Source organism: Zerene cesonia, chromosome 3 (genome assembly GCF_012273895.1).
Source record: "Zerene cesonia ecotype Mississippi chromosome 3, Zerene_cesonia_1.1, whole genome shotgun sequence".
NCBI lineage: Eukaryota > Metazoa > Arthropoda > Insecta > Lepidoptera > Pieridae > Zerene > Zerene cesonia.
Genome location: NC_052104.1, coordinates 1,217,192 through 1,239,799, shown reverse-complemented (window position 1 = coordinate 1,239,799; position 22,608 = coordinate 1,217,192). Strand labels below are relative to the sequence as shown.

General features: G+C 36.0%; 3 protein-coding genes across 3 annotated transcripts in view; 2 read left to right on the top strand and 1 right to left on the bottom strand.

The window, feature by feature from the left end:
• Window positions 1-11,317, bottom strand: part of LOC119837865 (TELO2-interacting protein 1 homolog) — a 12,189-nt gene extending 872 nt beyond the window's left edge. Inside the window, exons 1-16 of the mRNA XM_038363648.1 lie at window positions 10,932-11,317; window positions 10,288-10,430; window positions 9,181-9,355; window positions 8,887-9,079; window positions 7,945-8,080; window positions 7,028-7,193; window positions 6,454-6,662; window positions 6,181-6,369; window positions 5,154-5,357; window positions 4,745-4,915; window positions 4,157-4,381; window positions 2,918-3,060; window positions 2,132-2,227; window positions 1,357-1,657; window positions 690-987; window positions 127-355 (exon numbers count right to left, since the gene is read on the bottom strand). Of these exons, the coding sequence (XP_038219576.1) occupies window positions 127-355; window positions 690-987; window positions 1,357-1,657; window positions 2,132-2,227; window positions 2,918-3,060; window positions 4,157-4,381; window positions 4,745-4,915; window positions 5,154-5,357; window positions 6,181-6,369; window positions 6,454-6,662; window positions 7,028-7,193; window positions 7,945-8,080; window positions 8,887-9,079; window positions 9,181-9,355; window positions 10,288-10,430; window positions 10,932-11,122 (3,069 nt within the window). The 5' untranslated portion in view covers window positions 11,123-11,317. The remainder of the gene's footprint in view (window positions 1-126; window positions 356-689; window positions 988-1,356; window positions 1,658-2,131; window positions 2,228-2,917; window positions 3,061-4,156; window positions 4,382-4,744; window positions 4,916-5,153; window positions 5,358-6,180; window positions 6,370-6,453; window positions 6,663-7,027; window positions 7,194-7,944; window positions 8,081-8,886; window positions 9,080-9,180; window positions 9,356-10,287; window positions 10,431-10,931) is intronic.
• Window positions 11,318-11,954: 637 nt separating this feature from the next.
• LOC119838168 lies at window positions 11,955-13,519 on the top strand. The gene has a single exon (XM_038364014.1). It carries the CDS (start codon window positions 12,092-12,094, stop codon window positions 13,166-13,168), a length of 1,077 nt encoding a protein of 358 aa, XP_038219942.1. The 5' UTR covers window positions 11,955-12,091; the 3' UTR covers window positions 13,169-13,519.
• A 1,331-nt stretch (window positions 13,520-14,850) lies between these two features.
• LOC119838158 lies at window positions 14,851-16,735 on the top strand. The gene has a single exon (XM_038364003.1). It carries the CDS (start codon window positions 14,966-14,968, stop codon window positions 16,436-16,438), a length of 1,473 nt encoding a protein of 490 aa, XP_038219931.1. The 5' UTR covers window positions 14,851-14,965; the 3' UTR covers window positions 16,439-16,735.
• The last annotated feature ends 5,873 nt before the right edge of the window (window positions 16,736-22,608 follow it).

The window sequence follows — 22,608 nt, the reverse complement described above, 5'->3', positions numbered from 1 at the left end:
CACCTAATACTAAAGCTACACAATCACCTAATTGCGCTTGTGCTGTTCCTACGACAATTATCCCACGAGTCACGAGTCCGGAGGCCCGGAGGCCCGGAGGCCCGGAGGCCCGGAGGCGGCGCTCACCTGCAGGGGCTTGGGCTGCTTGCGGGAGAGGTAGAGGCGCGCGGCGTCCATGGCGTCGTGGCGCTGGTCGGGCGCGAGGCGCAGGCGGCGCGCGAGCGGCGCCAGCGCGGCCAGCGCGCGCTGCTGCAGGCGGAAGGCGCCCGACGCGCGGTACGCCGACCCGCTGTCCTTCAGGTGGCTCTCGCCCGCCAGCCGCGACAGCTGCGCGTATATGCGCGGCAGCACCTCCCTGGAAACCGCCCGCCCCTTTGGTATGCCAGCATCATGGTCCAAGAAGAGCAAAATTTGTCCTTGGTATCGCGGTAAGTTGTGGAAAAGCGAAAAATGTTTAATTATTTCAATTCGTTGAAAGATTCAAGTTTCAATAACTTTATTATGGATTCCTGTTAACGATTGTTGAACGGTGGTGAAAAGGGAACTGTCGTTTTTGCAAGTTATTTTAATTAGCACTTATTAAACCTATACTTATACGTAAACTTACACGAGACATACACATAATATCCCACCTTCAACGCATCAAGAAACGTAAACAGACTAATCAATAAACACCAAAAGACACATACTTAACGGCTCGCTGCCTAATGAAGTCCTCAGACAGTTCAGCAAGGGTCACCAGCAAGTCCAGAGCGCTGCGCATAACCGCATAATCCGTGTCTTCAAACTTCGTCACCAACGGGCCCCAAGTCAAGTGCACCAGCGGCAGTAACTCGTCCTCATAATCCTTTAGCACGGGCAAACCCAGGTTGATCACTTGTATCGCTAGTATAGCGTCGTCCCGGTTCTTGGCCGGGATGAAGTTGATGCAGCGTTTTAATATTGTCTTCGTGACTTCCACGTGTCGGGGGAGGGGCGGGGCTTCGTCTGAGAAGGTTTTATAATCAAATTTAGGGTCATATTTTGCTAAATGTGCATCTTTTAATTTATTTAGTAATTTCGAGAAATTAATTATTTTATTAAACACAAAGCTGAGTCTAGTCACGGGCTTAAAATCAATTAGTTCATGCATTAGCTATGTGAAAAACAGCAGTAGAGAGAGAGAGAGATTGAGAGAGAATACTATATACGTAGCAATGTAGGATGATAATAAGCATTTATTTAGAAAATATGGTTGATTAAACTTATCGTTTTTTTTATTTGCAGATGAGTATAAAACTAATTAACTGTCCATTTTGTAATTAAGAAGTCATCCAATATATCAATTGAAAGTTACTTAATAAAAAAATGACTTACGCGTCACCGTATCATCATAATCCAGGACGCCATCTTCCTTTTTCTCGAGATCTTCTTTGTACATCTCCTCCACGCTCTTATCGTCCTTCAGGCTCTCATTCAGAAGCCTCTCCGACTCTTTCTCATTTTTTATATATTCATACACGTCCTTCAGAACGTCTATCTCTTCGTTGGCGTTCGCCTCAGTGTTTGTGCTTTGTGATGGAAACCACTTGTGTATACAATTGACAAATGTGTGAAACACTTGTAAATATGAGTAGAGGTTCTTTTGATAATACTTATCACAGCTTTGGACTAGAACCTGAAAACATTAAACAGCTCCGTGAAGAACTGGTCCGTACATGATAGGAAATGCTGTAGTCTATGAAGAGGCAGGTTTCATAACTAACTAATATGATTGTCTCAGCTCACTTTTATCATTTGGGGGTATGAATTTCATATGAATTGGTCAAGTCATATTCGAGGAGTATGGCAACTAAAACTGGGACACGAAAATTTGATACATCCACACTAATAATATAAAGCTGAATATTTTTTTTTTGAACCGCCTAATCTACAAAACTGCTGGAACAATTTCGAAAAATTTTCACCGTTGGATATCTACACGATCCGTTAGTGCTATATTCTGGCGAATTTCATACCATCTCATTTTTGTGTTTAGGTATAGATTAAGCAACTTATAAAAATATAATAAGTTAATGTAACTAAAAAAAAAAAGTTAGTGTAATACTATAAAGCTAAAAATTAGTAATTAAATACATTTAAGAATACTTACATCTTCCACAATCCCGTACAGATACTCTAATATCGTGGCGTCGCTGTACTCCATCACCACTGACAGAATCTCCAGGGCGGACTGTGTGTTCCACGCCTATGAAGAATAAGTAGAAATCATTATTAAACATACCAAATTTTGGATATATAACTGTTAGACTTTTGTGTTAATCTTTCTTGATCCATTGAACAATCCTATTCAGACACTATAGTAGTATTTAGATACTCCATACTCCTTAGCGTTTTTTTTCTACTTGTAGTCGGTTCAGATATTCTGCAACAGTTGCCTATCATAATCAACTATCAAATGAACATTTTCTTCCATATCATTTTTTCTCATGTATTCCCATTTTACCTAGTCTTTTTCAATGGAACGAATGAATGTACGGTGCTGAATATCGGCAAAAGTGTCTAACTCCCACTTAAGTGGGTCTATATCGAGTCTAAAGGAGTTGATTACACACAAATACAGAAACACACAGGGTTTAAGTGTCTGACCCCCACATAGGTGGGTCAAAATCGAGTGTAAAGGAGTTACATACAAACACACAGGGGAAGTTTATCTACACGAATATTATAAAGAGGAAGAATTTGTATTTTTGTTTGTTTGTTTGTAATGTTTAAACTCAAAAACTACTGGACCGATTTAAAAAATTCTTTCACCATTAGAAAGCTGCAATTTCGCTGACCCTATGTCAGCGAAATTGCAGTACCACGAGCTTTACATGTACCACGAGCGAACAGCTAGTAAAAGAAAAGCAATAAAAACAACTGAACGGTAACACACTCTCTTGAGGCGGCGCGTGAGCTGGTGCGTGAAGTAGTCGGCGTTGCGCGCGATGAGCTCGCCCACGGAGGCGTGCGCGCCCGCCGCCCGGATGTCGTGCAGCGCCTTCGCGCCCGCCTGGTGCAGTGCTTCGTACCTGCTGCCTGCCATTTGGGGGTTTTTTTTTTTTGAGGGTAACCAGTAATTACATAGTAAACGGACATAGTTATAAGCAACTCATTTCTATGTATCTTGATTTCATTTTTTACAAACTGTTTTTACATTCAATGTGCGTTTTGGGTAAACTGTAAGTATAATTAATGATTCTGAATAAAATAAATAAATAAATGTTTTTGAAACATTATATTAAGCCTTGGTGAGCAAAATATTAAAATTGCAAAATTGTATAGTGTGTTTGTGTTTTATAATTCTATAATATATAATTTATTCATAATTTTAATTTTTATATGTCACTATACCCGTATATATATGTGTGTATGAATATTTGTGTAAAAGTATATGTAGTAATGTAACTATATAATTAGAATTAAGTATTTTCTTTATTATTTTACTTAGTATTAATTTATTATAGAGTAGAATGAAAGGTACTGTCTGCTCCATGTGTCACAAGGGGCTGCTGAAAACCAGTGTTTTGTAAAAGCTCAATTCTTACATGACATTAACTGAGTCAGTCCCTTTTGTCTGTAATAAACAAGCCGCACAGTATGCTATTTTTTTTTTTGGTTTTTGTTAGTTTTATTTATGTGTAATAGTTAGTTTTTAGTGTAGATATTAGTTGTAAATTATTTATAAAGATATTTTTTTTTACTTAAGGTTTTTGTGTATGTGCGGTGCTGTTCATTTTATAGACAATAAATGTATTTCTTTCTTTCTAAATTAATTAATTAATTAATTAAAAACGCAGTGGTGGCTCAGCGGTGATTACCTCGGCCTTAAAACAGATAAGTGTGTTGTGCTTTTAGAGAGTTTATTTATAGAATTTATTTCTGTATAACTTTTCGCTTTGTTCGCAACCAGGCGAGCGTGCAGTAACATAGATAAATTTATTTTGAAATTTATATATGCTTGTGGATAACATCATTACTGGTCGAAACGGTGAAGGAAAACATAGTGAGGAAACCGGCATATCTGAATCAAAAGTTCAACGACATGTGACATCTAACAATCCTTCCCTGGGTAGTATAATTAATTTAATTAAACTTTGTCAGTTATGGCTCACCAATATTATCAGGCACTTACCGACCCTCTCCAGCACTAAGCATAGCGTCTTCAATAGGTACGGCTGGAAGTCCCCCTGCAGCCTCCTGGCCATCATCCCCACACCCTCAGTGAGCAAGCAGCACAGCGCCATGTTGTGTTCCGCTTCACGTAACGTACGACACGCGTTTGGGTTTGCTTCTTTGACCCGCGGTGTTCGATAGCTGATGTCCGTATAACGGACTTCTATGGCGCCTTCGAAAAGACCTGGTAAAAATTGATATATTTGATAATAATTCAGATGGACGAAGATGTTTATTTGATAGTTGATTATGATCCACAACTCTTACAGAATTTGAACAGACTACAAGAAGAAAACAAACGACAATTAATAGTTTATGTCCCCTTATTAACACCATAAGCTGAATAAGAAAAACCTAAAGAAGCAAAAGCTGAAAAAGCAGAAGTTAAAGAATCGGAAGCTCAAGAAGCGGAAACCGAAGAAGCGGAAGCTGAAGAAACAGAAGCTGCAGAAGTTTAAGCTGAGGAATCGGAATCTGAAGAAGCAGTAGAAGGTGAACAAGAAAAAGAAGAAGATTACTCAGAAGAAGCCGCTTAAAATGAACTCACCCGGTACACTATCCTTAACCCAAGCCCTCGGGTTATACACGTCCACATCTAGCGTGTCCTCGTCCGTGAGCGGCGGCTCGCTCGAGCGCACCTCGAGCGGGAGCGCCCACACTTCCTCCTCTATGTACACGTCGATTAGCCGCCGAGCTAGGTTCGGGGTGGAGTTCGGACCTGCGGGGGGAATTCATGAATTTTTGCGGGTAATTTAGGCAGAAATTTAAAATTTAGTGTGGATTTCGTGTAGAAGAGTCATCAGAATCATCTGAAAAGGTCCTTAACTAATAAAAAAATTTATTGAAAGTAGGAAATTGTTTAACGGTGACATATTCGAATAGCAAAGTGTAAGCCTTGTATGAGGTCATAAGTAATTATATAAACCACCTGTAAAAGTGTCAATCAATAAACTCACCAACAGCAATCCAGTTCATCAGATACACCAGCTCGGCGGCCCTCCTCTCGCGGAACATCTCCAGCAGCGTGTCCAGTATCAGCTCAGCGCAGTCCGCCTCGCCGAGCGATATCAACACCTCGCGGAAGCGCTTCTCCAGGTCCGGAGTGTCGAGGTACCGGAACTTGCACCACGGCGAGTCGAGCGGAGGATCCGCCGTTATGTCTGCGGCAGTATTTTGAGTGAAGTAATGGGGTCTATCCCAAAAGACCAAACAAAATGGACTTTTTGTGCTTGTGATTCAGAATAAATAGGATTTAGGATTTAGTTCATTGTATATAGTGTAGCAATTTTAAAATTTGTTAAAATTTACACAACATCATGGTAACGAATATATAAATCTAGCACCATCTATATAATATTTATGAATCTAGACCATGAGAAAGACAGTCGGTTGTCAGGTCAACACCAGCGGCTTAAAGCGTCTGCCCTTCTTACTTGTTTAGTGTCATGGCAAAGCATGTAGTCACAGGGAACTGTGTGCAACTGAAACTGAAATGGACGATTGGAGATGAGTGGTAGGACACAGGACAATGGCACCACACCTAGTTAAGATTACAGCTATAATAATATTACATTCCAAAGCGTTGACGATAAGACGGGTGGCTTTGCGGGGAAGGTTAACGTGTCACGATGATAAATGGAAAAGGCTCTTGGAGTTTCATATCAGGAGTCCCAAATAATCAATTTTTATAAGTCAACAGAAAAAGCCCTAGATTAGACTGACGGCATAGGAATGTCGTCTTAGCAAACATAGTTTCCTCAACTCAACTCCTACAGCCCAGCTATACGACAACATGTTCGCATTCGATCACCATACAAATCGGGTTTTTATAGACATCAACAAAACCATATAGTATTAAGACAATAAACTGATAATTGAAAGAAAAACAGGGGATTGTAGGGCCCGTACCGAGTATTTTGAAATGATTCGAAAAGAAAAGAATGAAGTACAGTAAACCGTATAATGTATTGCATCGCGGCGTACCTCTGAGGGCGTGTCGGTGCAGCAGCGCCAGGTCGGGGCGCAGCGCGGCGGCGGCGCTCAGCGCGTGCGCCAGCCGCGCGTGGCCCGCGTGCGCCGCCAGCACCGCGCCCAGCCGCCGCGCGCGCGCCTCGCACAGCACCGCCACGTAGCCCTGCAGCAGGCTCAGCGACGACACCTTGCGCGCCGCGTCTGCCGAACCAAACCAACACCAAACCGGACCGGTCAGCGAGCCTCGCTCCGACACTGGAGAGGGGAGCGGGAAGGGCGACTCACCCACGTTGCTGAGCACGCGCGGCAGCGAGGCGAGCACCATGGCGAGGTTGCGCGCGAGCCCGTCCATGGCGCTGAGCGCGCGCTCGGGCGCGGCGCTGCGGAAGTAGGCGCCGCGCGCCGCCGCGCTGTACTCCGCCACGCTGCGGTACGGGTCGCTCGACAGCGAGATCAGGATATCCAGGCACATCGCTATCGACGGCTGCATCGTGCTGCAACGTTACAACTGTTACTTGACTTCCGGCGGCTAATATGGTCCTTCGAGCTGGATTTTTTCCAGACACCTTAGGTTTAAATGCAAAAATGCTGATCAAATATTAATAGAAAGTATCATAATATTTACATTAGTAAAAAAACCCTTCAGCCTGTTATTTAAAACTAAAATTTCTAGCAATACGAGAAATTTTTGAACCGAAACCGTAGCAACAGTTTGGCAAAAAAATGCGGGTTCGAATCCCGTCTCGTGATCGAATCTTCTCTTTTTTTCATTTCTCTCTATCTCTCATTCATAGAGCATTTAAATGCCATAAACCTAAAAATTAAATTCCCAACCATATTTTAATATGAATCAACTCACTTATTGCACTCCGTAACAATCCTATAGCACAGCACCGCAAGCTCTTTCCTCACTTTGAAGTGGTCATGCGTCACGAGGCGCAGCAAACTACGTATAACCGCTTCCAGTTTCTCGCCGGCCATGTGAAACCATTCTACGCTGAGCTTCGGCAGATCACATGACTTGGCTTGAACAAAAATAAATCTGTTTAATAAATTTTCAAACTCATATTACTGTAACATTTAACATTTTAACCTAAAAGCAACTGTAAACTAACTTTGACCATCCGGTATTTCTAGGGTTAGGTTATAATTCTATGGAATCTAATTGGAAGTTTTTCTATTAAGTTAATTGATATGGAGTAATTACTTCAGTTGAAAAACAATTTGTACTTGATATTAGATAAAATTTGGGTTTTAAATACCAAGGTAACATAGCAAAACACTCCTTATACATAAAATATGAAAAAAAGCTAAATAAATACAACAAATATTCATAGTACTAATATATTGAAATAAAAAAAAAACCCATAACAAGTTCTAGTAAGTGTTACATTAATCATAATTACTACATAATTATGTTACCAAATTAGTAAGTTGTATTAAAATTCTTATTGTTTTAAATATTACGTTATGTCTATTTTTTTAAATATTCAGTTAAGAAATTAAAAACTTTTAAACGGATTTTAAACGCGATTTATTCACTATATTATTATTTATTTTCCCCGTGGCCACGCTCGCTGTAAAGTGTTCGAAACGTCGGGTTAATACTCGCGTACAATCAAACACAAGAAAATTCTAATATTGAGTTTGTTCTAGTATGTATTCTAATGTTTCTAATAAATTATAAAAGGAAAAGGTTTTAAAAGAGAGAAAAAAACAAGTGCAACAGAACATGCTCCATGCAATACACCAATAAAATGCTTTGAACTCAATTACCCTTGCTTACATATTTCTGTTTATCTTTTTGCTCAATCACTTTAACCAAGTCGGCTACGGTGACAGTGTCTTTGTCTTTCAAGTGTTTGTCGTTCATTGTCATGCAAAGGATACGGTGGGTCGCGTTGAGCGCCATCTGGAAGGAATGTAGTGCAATCATTATATTATAATGATTGCATTATACATACAAAGTCATTTATTATAATGATTATAATAAATAACTTTGTATGTTTACTACACAAAAAAATAAATTATATTATAAATATGAAGCAATTAGAGAAATTATTTTGTAGTAAGCTATTTTACAATCTTATGTAAGTTTTATCTCAGGTATATGTGAAAAGAGATGGTATGTGGTGTGGTGTATAAGAGAAAAAAAAGGTACTTTGTAATTTTAAATCAACTTCAAAACAAAGGCGGTTATCAATTATTGTTATATATCAATTAGAAAAAAATTGTCAATAAAAAATTTATTTATCTCATAATTTTTTACTGGGTGAACCGATTTTTATGATTTTTTTTATTTAAAAGCTGGTACTCTCATGCTCCATATTGCCACAAAGTTTTCTATACTATATAATTACAGTTCAATCATTCACAAGACTAAAAGCAGATGTGATAATTTATATGTTTATATTTAAACAATGAGACCAAATGATCCTTAGACACCAATAGAATGCCTTATTTAATAGATCGCCACGAGCCGAAAAAATATACCATATTACTTTGTACCTTTAATTATCATTAGTGTTACCCACAAGTGGGGCTAGTGATCTGTACTAAAGGTCTTTTAACAACCTATTTCTGATGCTAGTCCTTCACAAAGATAAAACTACTTAGCAGTTTAATAAGTTGTGAAGGTAAATAAAGAATTTTTATTGTAATCTTAAATTTCTTTTGATCCAGACACGGTTATCATCACACAACAACAAGTTACAGTACCGTGATAACTGCGTGTCCCGGGTTGTTTGGACACATAGCGACATCCTGCAGAGTGGCCAGCACGCCCGGCAGGATGCAGCACAGCATGTGCACCACTGCCTCTTCCAGCACTGGGTCGGTTATCATGCAGTTGCTGTCCGTTAGGTCTGCGTGCGTGCACGTGTGCGCCATGAGACTCTCGAGGGCTGTTAGTCTGTGTACGAAGGGATTAATAATATTTCATCTTGTCCATATGTTTCATAATGTTTTATGATAGGCTTATAACATGTATACGAAGAAGAAAACAATACTCACTTGAGTGGTCTCAATTTTTCCATTTTAGCCATATGTACGGAAACAAATACAGCCTGTGCCAGGAGTGGGGCATGACTCTGGATCATTTTGAGTCGTAGTGGAGTTTCCAGATTCAACATCAATGCGACCAAGCATTGCATTACTGACAGTTTGAGTTCCTCCGGCACATCTGCAACTGTAACAAAAAAAAAATGATATTTCTTGGAGTAATTGTTTCAATAAATAGGCAATAACTATACTAATATTATACAGCTGTAGATTGTTTTGAATTTAAATTACAAGTTTTTTTTAACCTTTCATTTGTATTTTATACTTTTTTTGTAATACCACTGTAATATTTTTTCTTTCTTTAAATTTTCACCAGTGTTACAAGTGCCTATGGGAAGTTATGGCTGTGGCACTTAACATCCTGTTACTTCACTTGCTCTGTTATTAAAGTTAATTTCACTGTTGAATAGCCACTTTAATGACTAGACCTACAAGCTATCTAGTGTATTATAAAATTGCTATAAGAACAAGAAGTAACATCAAATAAAAATATTGTTATTATAGCCTATATAAACTAACTAGCTGCAGCTGGCGGTTTAACCAGCATTAGTATGTATCCCGTACAAATATCGGCATAAAAAGTTGCCTATGTGTTATTCCAATTGTCCATCTATCTATGTACCAAACGGTTCAGTAGTTTTTGTGGGAAAAGTAACAAACATCCATACAGCCATCCATACATTACAAACTTTCGCTTGTATAATATTAGTAGGATAATACAAAAAGGAATGTTTCTGTATGTATATTTATAATGTTTTCATACAAAAACTACTGAACCTATTTCAAAAATTCATTAATCATTAGAACGCTGCACCTTCAAAGTTACATAGAACCACATGAATAACTGGGGCAGACTCTAGCAGTCTGCCCCAGTTATTTCATCAGTCATCAGTCTATTCAAATTAAGATGTAAGCTTATTGTTATTCAACTTGATGCCACTTGGCTTCTGTCTTATTTTAAAAAAAAGTACCTTATTGCTCTTGAACTAGCTATGATGAACCACAAGACCAAATACTTTGTGAATGGATTATAATGTATCTAAAATAAATGATACTTACTCATTCCTGGCTTATTCTTATCAAAGGCCATTTTAGCAAGGCTCATCTCAACTCGAATACACATCTCAAAGCTGGCAACCCTAATCCTCTGCAATATCTCCTTCATGGCATTCACCAATAGTCTTTGCAATTCATATCGCCCACTAAAACATTTTTAGAATATTTAAAATTGATTAGAGCCAATTCATTTTTGGTATTAGAGGCTCTTATGCATAAATCATACATGGTTCAACAGTGACAAACCAAATAATATATTATAACTGCAAATGGGACAAAATAATTTAAAAATGTGATTACTGGTTGACTTTTAACAGTATTTTCAAGATAAAAGTCTTAATAAATTTGATAATTTATAGGATTCTTTACAATAATTATTAAGCATAAAGGCAAATAAAGAACATTTACAACATACTAACAAAGAAAATATTAAATAGTTCAACAAAAATGCTTTTATTTATCTGAATTTACTTTAAATGTTTCATTTTAAACAAATTTTCTCATTCCACCAACAACCTGTTGCTAAGCCACCCACCTTTGGCAATACAAAATCTGTTTTTTTGTCACTTAACAAGCTTAACATAAAGCAATAGCATCGTTCAAATGCTTATAACGACAAAAAAATAGAATAATACTTAAATACATACTTAATTTCCTTAGATTGCAAGTGAGTTATGATGGGAAACAGCATGTACTGTTGTAATTCTTGAAGATTTTCTTTTTTTAGATCACATGCTAACGATGTAAATGATGAAATATTATCCGGTGTTGGATTTACCATCACCATATCACATACTGGCTTGATTTGGGCAAAAGCATCTTTCACAATAGGGTTCATTTTTATTTAATATTGAATGAAAAATCCTTTAAAGTCAAATATGGAGAGAACAACTTTCATGTTGCCTATACAACTGCAACGCGCATGTTCAATTCGTTAGATTTCACGAGAAAACTGTAAATAGGTACATAATAATAAATGATAAAATATAGACAACAATGCAAGTACGGTCGATTGTCGAAGTCTAACTTGAATTTTGATGGACAATTGACACTTGACTCGACAGTCAACTTCATCTTGACAGTAAGAAATAATTTCAAAGAGAAAATGATTACCCGTATTATTATATTACTCTTAATGATGATAATGTTGCAGACGACACAGGCACACATTACTATGGTAGGTAATGATAAATTCATGGACATAGGTATAATAAATCAAAAGAAAATGAAGCCATTAACAAAGAGAAGAAGAACTATACAAAGAATTCTTTCCTATGTGATTCCTTCCTCCTACTGTACCTCGTCCTACTAACATGAAATCCCTTCTCTCACTAACAAGTACTCGATTTGTTTATGTTATCTCTAAATTTATTACTTCTAACAAAATAAAACTATGAATTATCAAGCTTCCAAATATGGTAGATTTTCGTTTTTATTTTATACTTTGCACATAATTACTGTTTGTTCTTTAAAAAAATTAAATTAACTTGGTCTTAGTAATTTCTATATATTGTGTTTCCGTTTTTTCGACGGATGCATTTGGGCTTCTTAGAAATCTCTGAGACGTTAAAAAAATCCACAACGTGACTTTGGAAAAATTGTGGCAACGCAGCATTGCCACTCATAAAAAAATTGAATTGAAATTGAATTTGATTAATGTCAATTGTCAATATCAGCTGCTGGTTTTATGAAATGTCGGTGGTTTGTGATTGTGCCAAACTGAAACGTTAACTGAAAAGCTTCATTGACCTTTAACTTATCAAAACAATGTTAGTTGCAATTGCGTCTTTATAAAAAAATTGCAATAATGTTTTCTATAGGAAGACACCGTGTTTTACAAAAGTGCCTAAAAATTTTGAGGTTATCCATAAAAGATTTCAGTAACTTGCCTGATCTTCAGAACTTAAATGTTGTAAGAACAGTTGAAAAAGTTATTGACACAAACACTAGCATTTATATCGATAGTCCTATACATGTAAAAGTGCAGCCGATTGATGTAAATGATATTAAGGCACATAATAAATTGACTATGACACTTTATAGTAAGGGTCAGGATACGAATGATTTTCAAGTTAAACAGACTTCTAAAAGGCTCGAACTGCTCAATAAAAATACTTCCCCCGATCGCAATGATGTCTGTCTAATACACGTACCTTATAAATTGAAGGTACAAGTGACAACAAGTGAAAATGCGTCTGTTCATCTCGGTAAATTGGAAGCCGAGGAGTTTATAGTGAAAACGCAAAAAGGAGCTATCAACGTTGCAGATTTAAAGGCGGAGAATATTAAGGTGGAAAGCGGTTCTGGTGACATAACAACAGGGGGAAGATTGCAAGCATCAAACATTGAAATGAAAACTGGATTGAACGGCTGTATTAAATGCAACAACATTATGGCTAATTCCTTCCATGTGTCTACTCATGCTGGGCCCATTTCTGTAAAATCTTGTTACAGTGATAATTCACACTTCACAACACTGATGGGAAACATTAAGCTGGAACATTTGCATCGCATAGTTAAAATTGAAATTATACAACAAGGAAACTTGCATATTCAAGGATTTTCTGGAAGCCTTGAGGCGACTGTAAAGAGTGGAGAAGTATTCATGCATGCATCACAGTTGACTGATAAAAACAGTATTTTCATTCACGAGAAAGGAAAAGTTGAGGTGCTGATTCCAGACATAATTAAGAATTTGCCATCAACAAATTTAATTGCAGATAAAATAAAACTTGATGAGAAAGTATTGAAGTTAGGTAGATTTATGGATGATTCACATCCTAGAAGGTTCAGATATGAGAAGGCTCCACCAAATGAATTGCATATAGTATGTAAGAATGGATCTATTGATTTGAAAGAAACTGATCTTCCATTCATGTTGTAATTCTAAAAATGAAGCATTTTTTTGTATATTGTGCTGATGTACATTATTTTATTTATTTATAGTGATATGTATGCAATTTATTCATTAAAGGTGTAATTCTTATGTTAGAGTTTAATTATAGTAGTTAATAGAAATTTTAATAATTATGTGTTATGTAATTATTCTGTTGTAAAGTGTTATATACATTTTGAAGCATTTAAACAAGATTTTAATTTTGTTCAATGGTTTTTTATATAGCTGCACTCTTAGTGAAATATTTGTAATTCTTGGAATATGAGTTGTGGACATTAAATTTTGGTTTGTATTACTTGATGGGACTACAAAAGCTAGAATAACACACACACACTTCCATAAAATCAACATGTCAATCATTAAAAATCCATTCATTGACTAAAAAAATCTTTTAAATTATTAAGTTGCTTTAAGAATTATTTAACAATTATTCAGTATGATTGCCCATTTGTGAGCATGATTTTTAATTGTTAAGAAATGTTTAAAGGTATCTTTGTGATGAATAATATTTGAAGCATTATGTTTTCCACTTACTATCTAATTAGTAAATATCTTGAGGCATTATTTCGTCTTTTTACCACAGTGAATGCATATTTTAAGCAAATAAAACATGCTTTAGCTCATGTAGTCCCCTTTTCTATGACATATTCAAAGTTGATAAATGTAATGATATTACTAGTCATACTACATTAAAATGTTTGTGGTATCTATATATTGTAAAATAATAGAAGTATTTATCAAGCATTTAACAATGCATATATCAATATATGTAGTTCATATTATATGAGAATAAAAGTTGTCAGCAATCGTAAATATTTAGTGTTGTTGTTAAAGGTAAATAAAATATGTAATGTTTTTCAAAAAAATATTTCATAACACACGATTTAGGTCAATTATAATATATTGATTTTGAATGTGATTTTTTGTATTATTTCACATTTATACAATAGTTTCGCGACATTCTTATTTTTAGGTTGATACCTATGTACATATTTCAATAGACATTAAATTGGATAGCTTAATTATTTTTACGTTCTAATATTGACTTCCATTAAAATAACCATTCGTAACTGAAAATTAATCTATAAGTAGGGGGGTTCGAGACCATTCAAGTGTGCAGGAAATAAACCGATTTTTCAATTTATCTGCGCATGTAAAAACATCATGAGAAAACCGGCATGACGAAGAATTTTCGATCGATTCGATTTCGAAAGTTCGATTTTCGATTCGGGCCAGTGTGGTATCCACCATATGGCCTAAGCCCCTTATATGAAGTGTGTGAGCTGATAATTAATGTAGTTCATCAAATCACAATTTGTTCATGTGTTTAAAAAGATATGGGATGATGGAGAGTTGAGCGATGAAAGTAAAATTTGTAAGTCTAAATGTATACTTAATTTTCGCCAAATCGGTACGGTAATGCTTACGACAAAGAAAAACAAATATCTCTCAGCCATGGAACAAAAAAGTGGTGGGTGTATAATATAATATATTATGACACATTTAATGGTAATCGAAAGTAGGTGCCTATTTATCTTTATATCATCAGTACCTAAATTTTTATTGAATAGACGTTTGAGGTTGTGGTTTTAAAAATGATGGACACATTTCTATTAGACATTTAGAATAATTAACAAATTACGGAATTTTTTGTTTATTTATTTTTAACTAGGTAACAGTTAACTGGGTACAAAGATGATTCCAGCAGGCGTACTATGAAGATAACGGAACAGTTTATATGCAGTGACTGATAGCGCGCGCGTCAGTTCGCGTTCGCCGCTCGCAATGCCGGCCTGTGCGCCCGAGTACCGCCTGGTGCGGTCCAACGCAGACCTTATCTTTTCGCCAAGAGTCAAGAGATGCTCGCATCAACCTCCCTTCACGGCCTTACGACGTTCCTTCTCGTCCACGTTCTCCCTCATCCCTGAAGAACGTGCAGTTCCACCGGAGAGACCAGCACCGTTACCTCGTCTACTACAGATCATTACATGGATACCACGACAATTTTTGCGACCGCTGTTTGCGATATTTCACATTATCGCACATCCAGCCTGGAAACAAATTTTGGTTGTTTTACCCACGTTATGGATCGCCGCATCGCTGTTCATTTTTTGGAAATGTGTTCAGTGCCCAATTGGAGTCTTGAAAATGATGGGTAGCGCTTTATCAAGCAACCCTAAGAAACAACGAACAGTGTTAATCAGTGGAGGAAGCTGTGTGCAAGCTTTACATTTAGCGAGAAACTTCCATTCTGCTGGCGCTAGAGTTATCGCTTTTGAAATAGAGGGTCAGTTTGCATTATTAAAATATTCAGCAGCTGTTGATAAATTTTATACTGTACCTAGGCCGAATCCAGCTGATCCCTTAGCTTACGCACGGGCCTTAAAAGAAATCGTAGAAAAGGAATCTGTTGTATTTTACATACCAGTAAGCTCGACAACACCTGCATACTATGATGCACTAGCTAAACCACATTTGGAAGTGATAGGATGTCAGTGTTTTGTGCCTTGTGCTCGCGATGTTGTTGCATTGGATGATCCCCTAGAGCTTATTCGCGTTTGCCGAGTGGCAGGTTTAGCCACTCCTCAATTTTGGGTTGTTGCTAGTGAGGAAGATATACGCACTTGGTATGAAAGCGGGGCTTCGAAGGAAGGAAAACATTTTATAGCTAGCGCAGGTGCCAGGGGTGCTCGAGATCGTCTTAGGTTTATTTTACCTGATGAAAGAGCTCACTTTAGATTTCCACGCGAAGTTAGTGCTGAAAAACCATGGGTTATAATGCGTGAACCTAAAGGAGAGAAATTGATGACGTGTACCACATTAAAGGAATCGCGAGCTGTTAACAACGTGACTTGCCGCTTGGATTCTGCTAGAAAAGGATTAATACCTCAAAAGGATGACGAAGCAGACGCATGGGTGCAAAAGTACGTCGCATGTCTTACTCCAGCTCGCCCAATGACTGGACACATATCATTCAGATTAGTGCGTGAAGAGAAACCTGAAAACGGCAAAGGGAAATTAGTGGCCATTGGGGCCCGTGTAGGAGTTTCCTTGCCTTATTTATGTCAGGGATCCAAAGGATGTGGACACGCAGCAACCGTTGGAAAGCTGTTGGATACTGTTTTAGATACACGTGAAGCTCTGTTTGCATTTTGGGACCCATTACCTTACTGTGCATATTACCAATCGCGCTCGCCTGATGACCGCAGGCCGCCGCCGCCAGAGCCTTGCAAGACTCCACCAAACGTGCCGCTGTGAGTCTCTTTGCGGCGTATGAAACACTCTTGTACCTGACGAGGGCGTGAGTGCACGCTTATGTTGGCGCACCCGCTGCATGATATCACGCTCTCTATATCTGTTGTCCTCTCGTCCGGACGAAACTTATAAGGTCAAGCGGCGAGAGACGACCGATGTTTGTAACTACTACGTAGATATGAGTACAATTATGATGTATAATTGCAATTTTTATATATTTTAAGATAGTTATAGTTATGTTGTCGAATACTATGTTACCTTTATTTAAATAACGATGTGATTTACGATAATAAAGCTATTTATTTCGTGCAGCTATTTATTTTATTTACCCTTATCATTCACCTATAGATTCATTTGTAACACCATCAGTGATATGAGGATATAATGGGATGTGGTGACCATTAACATCAGGTGGTCCACCGGCTACTTCTTCGCTTGTTCTGCCATAAAATGTTATCAGTTTACAATAAAGTACTTTTCTTACATTCAACTATATGATGTGCGCAGATAAACGACAGCGGAGGATTTATAGCTCATATAAATTAATTAGTGAGAAAATACTGTGTCAAGAGATCATAATGTTTGTGACGTTATGAATTGCACAACAAGAATATTGAACACTTTTGATTTCATTGTAGCAAATTTAGACAGCTCGAACCTATTAAATTAATTGAGTCATAGTAGAACTTACTAGAAGAAAGTCGTACTTTTACAATTTAAGTTTTTTTTTGTTAGTTATTTACATTAATATATGAAGGTAATCTTTTCGACTTGTCACGTTTTCAGGGTATATTTGAAGCTGATTAATGGTTGTTTTTAAACGCTCAAAAGCTCTATATTTTATGACATCATACATGGAATCCATAACTAATCACCAGTTAATAAACTTCAGCTCTGTTTAAGTGAAGTTGAATATAATATTTAAATTCATTATATACAGGATACACAGTCATTATAGAAAGTCGTGAAAGTATTTTTAAATCGGTAAACACGATATGCGTTGATAGCGTCGGGCATAATGTTTATCATGGTCCGGGTCAGACGACCGGACAAAGATCGATTCTTTCTCGTGTGCTAATGGAAAAAATATAATTGTATACAGCTAGTTAAGATGAAGTGTAAAAATATTGTAAAATGTCTTTTTCAGGAAACGATACGTCGTTGGCTAAAAAAAATATGCCTGTGAAAAAAGAACAATGCAACCCGAGTGGTCATAGCCACTGATTTTGGTGAAGATTTTAACGTTTTTTATATAATTACGTTTAAATTATCGCGCGTCTTCAAGTGCAGCCTTTTATTTCGTTTAATCATATTTTGTATTTAGTTAACTAACGAGGAATCGAATCCCAGATTAATACCTAGGTTTAAAAGGAGGCCAAGCCTTATGCTACTTATAGTATATTATTATACTAAGGATGTATTTATTGTCTTTAATAAATGTATACCTAAGGCTACGGTATAACATAATCTTGATATCAATAGTTCTCACGGTTCTATCTTATGACGACTAAAGGTATACCTACATTTGTTCTATTCAAGTATTATTATCAGAGATTAAGTATAAGTATAATAATGTAATTATATAGACTGTTATTTTAACGAAAGAGATAGATAATATTGAAAGTCTAGATAACATAGATTAGTTATATATGACCTGGATTAATTATGGACATGCACCGGTTGACGATTTTATGACACATTTTTTAATCTTACTTAAAATAATGGACTGTTTTTTTTAGTAACTGCAGAGTTCCTGCAATCTGTAGGTACTAATTAAGGAAACTTCCTTTAATAAACCAACACAATACCTATTAATCGGCTTGTAATCATAGGGGATAAAAAATGAAATGCATTAATTTCATATGTACTTTGAGTTGGTAAATTCTTTCAAATTTTCACTCAATAAGTAAGAACTAAATAATTTTTGTTAATTTGTTCAACACATTGCTAATATCATATTTTTTATCAATCATTTCCAAACTGTCACTCTAACACCTGGCTGGTTTTGTTCTAGAAATAATACAAATACAAGTAGAAACTATAAATCCATGCTTCATACATTTCATGACTAAAAGGATATGCATTAGCCTGTTTTCCAATTCGTATCGATTTAACAGACACGCACAATGTTTACGATGATCCTTTACGGAGACAACTCACGATACACGAAGCAAAGTACCTACATATTAAAATGATTATGTTAAGGCTTGGTAGCTATTGGCAAGGCCAAGCGAAGAAATTGTCCAGTGCAGGTCACGTGGTAGGTACCTACATTCTCATTTTGATAACGACGATATATCAGTGGATTACTTAATTTATTTTAAGTACCTACTTAGGTTACCAACTTATAACTGTTGATTATGTTGTTGCTAACCAAATACGTATCATGTAGACTGTTACAATTATGGAGAGAGATAAATGGAGAAAACTAATTTCTTGAAAAATGGAAACGTTCAATACAGCAAGGTACATTTTCGTTACTTTATATCTATAAAATTATGGCGTTACACTGCTTTCTTTTTTGGATGGCCATTAATTATTCCAGTCCTGAAGCCTATAAAGCTTAGGTTTATTAACAAAGTTGTTAATTTGTAGAGGGAATTTTAATTTCGTTTTAAAAATAACAATGATAAATTTTTGGCAAGTTCCCGAGTGATAGACGATGGACCCGATAATGGTGTTTTGTACACAATAATAAATAATGACGCAATTAAAATACTTTCCAGCTCTATCATTCCTTCAATAACATTATCACAATTATGTTTACTGCTAAGCATAAGCTCACATTATCTGGTACAGAGTACAAATAATAAAGTTACTTCTAAATTCGGTAATTAGGTTCATATAATCACTTGCCACAAAAGATACGAGCCCTGCACGTGTGATAAATATATAGATAAATAAAAAACACGTGCGCGTGAATGGTGAGGTGTTTTTCTTAATTGCCGGTCAAATCGAACGTCTTTTAGATGGTAGGAATGAGAGCTTCAGTGCTCCACAAATCTATGGATAAATTAACTACAAAGAAGTTGCATGCGTTTTCGAGATAAAGATTATAATGCTCGTTAGCTCCTTTCTAATATTTATAATGCGAAAGTGTGCTTGTTGTTTGTTTGTCTTACGTTCACGTCGCGATGATGCCATGGCATATGCTTCTTTTTACCACGGCGTAATACCTCATTTTCATAAGAATTTTCTTTGACTACTTACGTGGGCGGAGCTAGTGTGAAATAAATCGTCAATCATAATTTAACCAGTTATAACCAGTCACGTTTATCTAATCTTCTAGAACTACTAGTAGTTCCGGTTACGATTTTATTACAATAATAAAAAATAATTTCCTACGGGTCAATGCAGAGCCGTTTGGATTCAGTTTTTTCATGTGAACATTTTCAAATTACTTAATTATCTGTGTACTATTAGTACAGATATATTCAGGTTTTCAAATGAAAAATATATGAATCTGGAAGACCCGTGTCTTTTTTTATTACTCATCCCAGTCATCTTCATTCAGTCGTCTTCATTCAGTCGGTTCTTCTTCAAAGTTGGCAAGACATTTGCAGAGACGTAAGGCCGCCGCGAATGGTTTTACGCCTCCGCAAATGTTGATTGGCGGTAGTAGCGCTTAGCATCGGCCGACCCTCCAGCTGTTTTGCCGCCTATGACGCAAAAAGTACCCTTATTTATCATAAAAAATATCATCTTAAGAATTACCATTCATATTGAAACGTGCAGTCATACGTTTTTCACGTGACAATGATAAAATTATGAGGGAATTTTTACTAATTATTTGGTTCTAAAAATAGCCTACTACATTTTAAGTAATCATTATATAAATATCTTAAATAAGGACATAACAATTAGCATATCGCATAAAGCATACATACTTAGAAACCCCTATGTCCGGTTTTTATGATAATCTATGACCTATACAGTATTGGAGACATAACACATTTCAGCAAGACTTTGTACCATGACGTAATAATTTAATTACTTTAATACAATATTTGTGTCGCAGAAACTGTTTTTTAAATGAAGTAGCGGCTATAAAAAAATATTCGAGGAAAATTTGAACAATCCTTTTTCATATTACAAACGCGAAAATGTGAATATATAATGCTCTAAAGCCAGAGTCCCATTTATGGGAATTTCCTTTGTCTTCACGGGTGAAAGCTAGTTTCAAATAAAGTACTACTTTCATTGGATATATCATGTTTCTTCCAGGCTTTTCCTATACTTATACAGTACTATGTAAATTGTGTCCTTCATTAAGTTCCAGTAATTTTCCTGTTTCATTTTTCTTAATGTTAGTGAGAATCGTGTGGTCCGTCTAATGATACGCAAGCTGTCACCATCGTGCTGCATGCTCCTCACGCGGTGCCCGATCTTAGTGAATTATACATCCAGAAAACTGTGAAGGGTGAGGGTTTAAGAGAAGCCATTATCAAATTCGAATAAAATGAGAGCCGTAAAAGCCTGGAAGGAAATTTAAATCGTTAAAAAATCACATGTATTATCATCTCTCACTCATATCCTTTTTAAATTATTTATGCATTTTTGTCTATTCACAGTGTGTCTGATATGAAAATTTTAAAAATTGTTTTGTAAATTTTAACATACTTCAAACCATTTTTTTCACGTGATTTTTATCTAGGGTTAGGTAAATATACACACATTTAATTGCGCGTTAGTATAAAAGGGCGTAAGCTAAACTATCAATAAACTCAGTAGTCATGATTAGAAGATAACATTTTTTATATCTGGGTTCATTGTCCAAGGCTGCGTCAATAAGTCAGACTCTGCGTAGACATCCTTTTAATTTTATCACTGTAAACATTATAACAATTATATACTTTACAGCAAATACAAAAAAAAAAAAATTATAATACGTAAACAGTTATAATGTAAGTAGGTCGCTGCTATATTTGCAGCGTCTATATATAAATAGAAGTTATGAAGAATTCACTGCTACTTACGTAGTAGGTAGGTATCATTTTATCAATCTGTGTCATTGATACATATATTTTATGCAATAAGCAATAATTGTGAATTATATAAGAAAATATTCGAAAATTTCGAAAATTCGACTCCGAATTAAGCCATATATCATAACTACAAAGCACATATTCGCCTATCAATTAACTTTCCTTATTTGCTTACGACGATCTCCATAATGTGCAAGGCAAATAAATGAGCCGTCTATAAAATATTTCACATAAATAAACTTTGAGACAATAAATTGTATCTTGTACTATCATTACTCGATACTATATTGTGTGGTTACTAGGTACTTAAATGTCAATTTCTTGAAAACTGCGAGTGCATCGGCACAGACGTACAAAGTCCACATTGCTAGACGTTACGACCTATTTACACGGTTAGCTTATTATTTGACGCGGAAAAAAATATTTATCAATTGGTTTGTATATTGATTCAAGAACTGTTATGACGTGGAAAATATTTCACAGATTTAGACCACGTGTTTGGATAATTCCAAGTATTGTAATAATAATATTTATTCGTTAGGAAACTTAGCAGTTTTAGCCTAAATTTTAGGACATGACAATTTATATATTAGACTGCTCATTACAATTACGCTACGTCGTAGCAACGCGCTACGAGTGTGAAAATCTACATTTAAGTAATTACTTATTAAATAGTTTTAGTTTTTGTTACTCACTTGATTAAAAAAAATTATAAAATAATCGTATTTTGTTCCGGACGTAGCTACTGAATTGACTATTGAAGGTATTTTCATGCAAATACAAAACAAAATATCTCCCGACTAATTCATGTTGTTAGGTATATTAAAACTTGAACATTATCTAGTCATCACATCCATAAGTTCGTTGAACATCGTACCCAGACATCTCAAATATTGTGACATTAATTGGATGTTGATTTACTTGCGATTACACTTGTGTAATATACATATCATTAACAGTATGCTGTTAAAGGTCATTGGTCATTATGATGGGGCAGAAATTTAAGCAGTATGAAAATGTAGAATTGGCTTTTCGTTTTTTATTTAAAAATTTATTGGATTTTAAATTAATCTAAGTAGAAAGAATAAAGTAAATAACTCATATACCAACGCTTTTGCTTCGGAGGGTAGTGCATTACATTTCTAAGTATATCTTAAATGCTCTATAATATTGATTTTAAATCTACAT